The sequence below is a fragment of the Zootermopsis nevadensis genome, unplaced genomic scaffold (assembly GCF_977971745.1).
Source record: "Zootermopsis nevadensis isolate Lab colony 2312 unplaced genomic scaffold, Znev_1.0 Znev_ptg000013l, whole genome shotgun sequence".
Lineage (NCBI taxonomy): Eukaryota > Metazoa > Arthropoda > Insecta > Blattodea > Termopsidae > Zootermopsis > Zootermopsis nevadensis.
Genome location: NW_028259145.1, coordinates 1,646,304 through 1,654,116, shown reverse-complemented (window position 1 = coordinate 1,654,116; position 7,813 = coordinate 1,646,304). Strand labels below are relative to the sequence as shown.

At 35.0% G+C, this 7,813-nt stretch overlaps 1 protein-coding gene across 2 annotated transcripts in view; it reads left to right on the top strand.

The window, feature by feature from the left end:
- The first annotated feature begins 25 nt into the window (after positions 1 to 25).
- The window catches only part of LOC110829998 (serine/threonine-protein phosphatase 2A 56 kDa regulatory subunit gamma isoform), a 159,254-nt gene continuing 151,466 nt past the window's right edge, over positions 26 to 7,813 (top strand). For both annotated transcript variants that reach the window (XM_022064327.2, XM_022064326.2), the window contains exons 1-2: positions 26 to 165; positions 437 to 505. In XM_022064327.2, the coding sequence (XP_021920019.1) occupies positions 139 to 165; positions 437 to 505 (96 nt within the window). In that variant the 5' untranslated portion in view covers positions 26 to 138. The remainder of the gene's footprint in view (positions 166 to 436; positions 506 to 7,813) is intronic.

Sequence of the window (7,813 nt, the reverse complement as noted above, 5' to 3'; positions counted from 1 at the left end):
TCAATTTTTATAAAAAGTTATTACTCCTCAAATTCGTGACCTCTTAGAAATGGCCACGTGATCGAAATCAACCAATGGTGATGTACTTTCAGATTGTAAGTGGTGTTGGTGTGTCTTCATGCTCTAACACATATAAAAATGCCCAACAAGCCTAAAAAGGAAAAGGTATGTAATAATTTTTGTTACTAGGATCATTTTTGAATTCATAAATATACTTTTTGTATTGGTATGATTTGATAAACACTAGCGTAGACTGGGAATAGGTTGTGGGAAAATGAGGGTGTAACATTTGACGCCGTGTCGTGTTTGGCTTCAAGTATTAATGTAACCTCTTACGTTTTTCGTTTTTTGGTAGAAATGATCACATGGGAAGTATTATAATGCTGTTTTATTGAGTCATTAATAATTGAGATTAACGGTTTTACTGTGATTGCAGGAGCCAACAAAAAACAAGACTGGAAATGGGAAGAATGGTGGGAAAGAAAACTTGGATAGTGGCGATGAGGTAGGATAACCAGTGTGATGTTTAGTAATATTAACAGAAGAGGTGATATGTTTAGACAAGTGAAAATAACTGTTTAAGTTATTAAATTGCATAACTATGATTCTGCATAATGTTTTGCAAAAATTACTCACAGCTGCTGTGGAACTTAACCTAACTTTGTCATGTTTTGGGGTTAACTTTTACAGTGGACATATACAACCTTCAGCCCTAGGGCGAATTTTTCACCGAATCTCCATTTTATTGTTGCACTTGAAAATGTTCAGTCAGTTCCTTAACAGCTATGCAGCTAAGTATGTAGCTGAAATTATAATTAAATAAAGTAAAAGAATGCATACCAGTACCTAAAAACAATATACATGCAACTTTTGTTGTATTCATGTTTCCCTCTGGAATTACTCGTAAGAAACTATGGTACCAAGTAGGAATTAATGTGTATGTCTATTCAGAATGTTGCCATGTTTCTCTGTATCTTCTTATGAACTTCATCAGTTTGTAGGTATTGCAGTATGTTGGCTTCATAATTGGTAATTGGTTTCTAAATTATTGTTCAGAAAAATAAAACTGTAGTATCAGCTCAGAAACATGATATCTAATTTGATACTGGGATAAGAATAGGTGAATTGTAGAAATGTTTATGAAACATTGGGTTAATATTGTCTTGATACCATTGAGAAAAATATATTTTTTTTAATTATACTGCTGTGTCACACGTGTTTTTTTGGTGATGTAAGTGTCGTGTATTCTTTCAGTATGATGCATGGTTATTCTCTACACTTTATGATGAACATGATTAAAAATTTGTCAGTCACTGAAAGTCCTAATGTATTTTCACTACACATTGAAAAATGTGCAATAGTAATTATGAAAGTGATTGCATTTCCTTTAACTCTGATGAATTGCACATATTTGCAAATATGAACCTTGTTTTTTTTTCTAGGTTATTAAATATGTTGTTGGTTATTTCGTGGTAGATTGTAAATCAGGTGTGAAGACATTCCATGATATTGATTTTGAATTAGTATTTTTTTTCCCTTTGAATAAGCATACCTTGGCTTTAGAAAATTGCTTGATGGAGAACTTTATAATTCGTACTCTTTAGCAGAGATTAAGACTCGTTATGGTGATCTAATCAAGCAGGGTGTTTTAGTTGGAAATCCTGAAGGAAAGATACCACTTTGGAGACCTTGGCGTTAATATGAAGAGAATATTGATATAGGTCTTGAGGAAAACAGGTTTAAGGATGTGAGGATGAGACCCAGTTCTGGGGCTTGTGCCATAAAGTTGGGAATTTATTGATTAGCTGAATGACAATTAGCTTTTCAAGAAGTACTTCCTCCTATGGGGTTAAGCTTGTCTTATAGTGTGATGAATTGGAAACATTATTAAAGTATGTTTGCTTTTATTGAACATTATTTTACCATATTATTGCTAGTTAGTTTCATAGTGTGCAGTAATGTGAATGTTATCGTACAATATGAAATTTCCACATTGCATGGCTTACAAATTTTGTATATTGTATACACCATAACTTTGTTTTTTGGCAAAGACTGTAATATTTAATCTCAGGCTTCTTTATGTTTGATGTACATTTAATTTCTGAGTAATATTTACTTATCATTTTGAAATTGGATGTCATATGAAGTATGAACAATTTTCAGGGTGGAATGTTGGTATAATAAAACAAAGTAATAACTAATATTAATTGTTGCGCTGTTAGTGAGTAAAGATAGTATTGCAGAGTTTGCTAGTTAACATATTTTACATAATTTGCAACTTTTCATCAAGTCTTGGTTGTGCTGTAATGTAATAAATATTCTTATAGTTAGGGAACAACTTTCCAGTACAGTGATAAGAGGTGTTTTAGTTTTCCCACACATGGCAGCCGTACATATCACAAAATTGCGTGATGTTTGTGTTGGGTTTCGAAGGAATTGACAAAACATTGAATAAAATTTTGTGGCTGGAGTTTAATGTATAACTTGGCTTTCAGGAATAATTTGTGTTGATTGTTGAAGTTTTTTCAGTGTCTCTGCAAACTTTTGCAATTGTCATCTTGAGGGAGAATGTCAGGGATTGGGGGTTGGGAAGCTCTTATATGATCTGACAGTCGAGATTGAGTGGGAGATGATATATGTGATTGGTTTGAAAAATTGATAACCATGTGGTACCTATTGGGTAGGAGGCTCGGTCTTTTGACCCAGCTAGGGATCGAACCCCAATTATTAAGGTTGTAGTTAGACACTGTACTGCCATGGCTCCCAGTTGTAGAGGCAGTTAGGTGGAATTCTTGGAAGAAACAAGGTGAAGGTAGGCGTTGCTAAGTAGTCTGTATCGATCTTCTTGGTTGAATTTGTGTGGGTGTTGTTTTATATTGGTGGCTTCCCTGATGATGTGGGGATGACAGGTCTCTGTGTTAGCTTCTGTACTTTCAAAAACTTGGTTACTGTTGTTTGGCTACTACTTTTCACCGATATTTAAGATTGGCATCATTAATGTGCTAAAAGATTCCAGTGGAGATGTGACTCCGTACTACTAATGGAGAAGGGGGCCTTCTGTATACCCAAGTGTGTAGAGTTTCCTGTTCTTGGTAGAAAATGTGAAAGGAAGAAACCTGTGCATAGATGGGAGATTAATTTTAAACTGGATCTTAAAGAAATAGGATGCGGTAGTGTGGATTTCATTGATCTGGCTTAACATAGGGGACTATAATGTTGGAATCTTGTGAACACAATAATGGCAATTTGGGTTTCATAAATGGTAGATAATTTTTTTTTAATAACCGAGCAACTATTTCCTCGTCACAAACTTTGCTTCGTGGAGTGAGTTAGTTAATGTGTGTATGCCTCAGAACAAAATATGTGATATTAAATTAAAGAAGCAATCATAATTTTTCGTGTTTGAAGATTGTTCATAGGTTTAGAGCCTATCCATCTTAAGGTGTCCACACACTTTTATGTGGGTCTCTTCTGACTTACGCATGCAATATTATTTTAAGTCAGCAGTTTGAACGTGGTGAAGTGCAAATCTTTGAGGTTATATCTGACAAATTTAACATAGAATCTTTATTAATATAGAAAGTGTTTCACATAATGCTGACAACAATATCAGCAGCAGTCTGTAACATTTTAACAACTGAAAGCGATACAATTTCTGACTGCATGGGATTAGAATTAGAATTTATTTGTATTCCTTAGATCTTTTATAGAACAAGCTAAGGATGTGGAATATGACGTACTATGAATATGAACATTTAGTGCAATAAAATAACAAAACTGCATATTTATTATATCAGTTTATGGTATTGAATAATTTTCAGTTGAAGTAGATTTATTTATAGCTTGGAGAGTGAGATTTTATCGTAGGATCAACTCTGCATACTAGTGAATGAGAAAATGTATTAACCAGCAGTGATACTACATTTTGGCGTACACACCGTGTTTTTGTGCACTCTCAGTTGTGCAACACTTCTGTGTTACGCATGTATTAGTTATCCTCACTATGAAGGGGATTCAGCAAGTGGAAGTGCAGTGCATTTATCTAGCTCACTGAATTTATATTTGTTGTGGCGTACAAAGGAATTCAGATGAACGTACAGCCGAGGTCTACAGAGAGTGACAGGTTGTAAGGTCCTGGTAGTGACCAGGAACTTAAGATATTGAATGCATTCAATATTTCTTTGTGTGAGACATGAAGACATTCTGTATGAGGTTTCTTGGTCCTTTCATTGTATGGGTAGGTCCAATTCCTTGGCCATCAAGGACACCTGATTTGACTTCTTGAGTCCTTCCTTTGGGGTGATGTGAAGAGTATCATCTGTAGGTCTACTGGGCAGGTGGGCTGTCTGGAGGAAATCAAACACCAGGCCACTGCAACTGTTGCTGTTGTTGGGCTGTGTGTGGGATGTAATTGAATATTTTCTGGGCATCTATGATCTCATTGAGGGAGCTCTGTGGAAATTTACTAACAAAATATTTTTTACATATTCTTCTTATCTGATTTAGTATTATTTGGTAACTCTTTTGGTTAATAAAATTCCTGGAGTCACTAACTAACCAACTAGATGGCTTACAGAACCTGAAGGTTCATCACCTTACTAACCAAAGCTCTCCACTGGGCTTTGTTCTTGGTTAACAAAATCCAGTCTCCTTCAACTCCTATCTCCCATAGATCCCGCCTGACATTATCCTCCCATCTACGTCTAGGTCTCCCCAGCGGTCTCTTCCCCTCAGGCTTCCCAACCAATACCCGGTGCACACCTCCATTCGTGCCACATGCCCCGCCCATCTCATTATTTACTTAATCACCCTGACAATATTGGGGGAGGAGTACAGATTTTTAAGCTCGTCATTATGCAGTTTTCTCCACGCCCCATCATCTTCCCTCTTAGGCCCAAATATCCTCCTCAACACCCTGTTCTCAAACACCTGCAATCTGTGTTCCTCCCTCTGAGTGAGAGACCATGTTTCGCACCCATACAAAACAACAGGCAAAATTATTGTTTTGTATATTTTAATTTTCAGGTTCTTAGAAATCAGACGGGAAGACAAAATATTTTGAACTGAGAAGTAGCAAGCATTTCCTGAATTTAGTCTCCTCCTAACTTCCTCACGAGTATCATTTTGATTTGTTATTGTTGTTCCCAAATATTTGAACTTTGTAACCCTTTCAAAGGATTTATTAGCCACTCTAATATGATTCTGCTGACGACGAGATACTAACATGTGCCCCATAAACATTTAAGAGCTGGTTAAAGAAATTTTTCCACCTATTTGAAATTTTGATTGGATCTGCAAGAAATTGCCATTATCGTCCTTTACCAAATTGGTCTGAGGTTGATATCCTTTCTTAAAATTATTTATGCCTCTCCTGGAGTCACTAACTTGACAAATTTTATATTTAACGTGCCACGCTTGTGTGTTATTTGCACAAAGTACATGCACCCAATGAATAATGGGAAATCTGTATCTGTCTGTTTCATCTCTGAAACCACTGAGTGGGTTATAGCAGTGGATTGTGTGAGCAGTAGAGTGACATCAGGTCACAAAGAACATATTTGGAAAATATGTTTACTCCATTGGAGTGCATCTGTACAGTCTTGGTATAGAAGCGCTATATTTTTATTGGCCATCGTTATAATTGTTATACTTTGTCTGTCATAATTAACCTGTATTCATGCTCCAGAGAATAGGCAGTTGATGCAGCAGTGTAACATAACTTTTTAACAAATCAGTCAGTAATGAGTTTTAATTTTGTCTCCTTCGTTCTGGGTAGTTACATAGTACAGATCCCTTCAAAGTAAATTTTGAAAACCACCTCTAATTTTATCATGTCTGTCTGTTCATATACTGGTAAAAGAACATGAACCACTTTCAAATTTGGCGTAGTAGCCTATGTAACATTTTTTTATAGAAATTGTTTATTTTGGTTTAGATTTATTCATTTATAAGCGTCACTTCATCTGGGGCCTGGATGATCTTTCGACACTTATTTTTGTTTACAGATTTGTTTGAAACTTGAAATACAGCAATTCTACTACTACTACTATACATTTGATTCACAATAATTCATTTTACTGATATATATTTTGTCCTTTATAAAATGTTCATGAGACTGAAATACAGCTTTTCTGTGTGTTGTTATTTCCATAGTTACGTTCATAAATTTTGAGAACCGTTTTGCTCGAGGACATAAATGAACTTTTGTGTTTGTCTTTTGGTTCCTTTGCCAGATTTTGATTAAATTAGATGACCCTTCTATTATTCAGGTATTAGCGTGTGTGACTTTAATTCACATCAGTTCATTTTAAGGTCTGTAATATTTAATGGACTGAAATACATTTTGGTCCCATCTCACTAAATATTTACTACAGATGATTTTCTTGAAAAACTTTGAAGGCATCTATAAGGCACATACTTTGACTTATGTGGTGCTGACGTATTGGTATCCTGAGTCAGTCGAGGCCACTGAACGTAGGGAAGTCTGATAACATACCGCTGAAATAATCGTACTTTGCTATTCTCCTACTAGCTTAATTTTGCTTTTTTTATTAACGTACAAGGATTACATTAGCAATCTTACAAACCAAATGTTATCAGACGTCCCTACCTTCAATGGTCTCGACTGACTCAGGATAACTTCGGAGGACGTGGATTCCTATTCGAAAGTCGTTCTCTCTGAGTCCCTCTATACGCTCCTTCGATTGGCTCTAACATTTTGAATCACCCTGTATAATTTGCCTAAAAAATCAGAGGCATTTTATAAAATTCCTATGTATTCTATAGAATACCTAGGCAAATTATAAAATAAACTGGTAGTTTCATACTTTGCCTAAAAGTTCAAGGAATTTTATAAAATGCCTGGGCATTCCATAGAATGCCTGAATTTCATACTTTGTCTAAAAGTTCTAGGCATTTTATAAAATGCCTGGGCATTCCATAGAATGCCTGAATTTCATACTTTGTCTAAAAGTTCTAGGCATTTTATAAAATGCCTGGGCATTCCATAGAATGCCTGAATTTCATACTTTGCCTAAAAGTTCAAGGCATTTTATAAAATGCCTGGGCATTCCATAGAATGCCTGAATTTCATACTTTGCCTAAAAGTTCAAGGCATTTTATAAAATGCCTGGGCATTCCATAGAATGCCTGAATTTCATACTTTGCCTAAAAGTTCAAGGCATTTTATAAAATGCTTGGGAATTCCATAGAATGCCTGAATTTCATACTTTGCCTAAAAGTTCTAGGCATTTTATAAAATGCCTGGGCATTCCATAGAATGCTTGAATTTTATACTTTGTCTAAAAGTTCTAGGCATTTTATAAAATGCCTGGGCATTCCATAGAATGCCTGAATTTCATACTTTGTCTAAAAGTTCTAGGCATTTTATAAAATGCCTGGGCATTCCATAGAATGCCTGAATTTCATACTTTGCCTCCGGATTTCATAGTTTGTCGGTAACATTTATATCATGAAGATTTACAGTTCCTATTTGAAACTTCTTGTTGTATACATTTAACGAAACAAGGAGAAATATGCATGCCTGTTAGAGAAACTGCTTTGTAGATATGTCAGCAAAGGCGTTTGTGATTCTGTGCTTTGTCAGCATAGATATATATAATTTATATCTTAATTGCGTCATGTTTGTGTTTATTAATACAATAATTTATTTACCGTCTATACACAAACTTAAAAATGTTGTTAAAATTACTTAAAATTTATAACATTTTTTCATTAGATACTAGATATTGTTACATTTTATATTGACGACATGTTTCGATGTGTATTACACCATCATCAGGTCTATCAATTT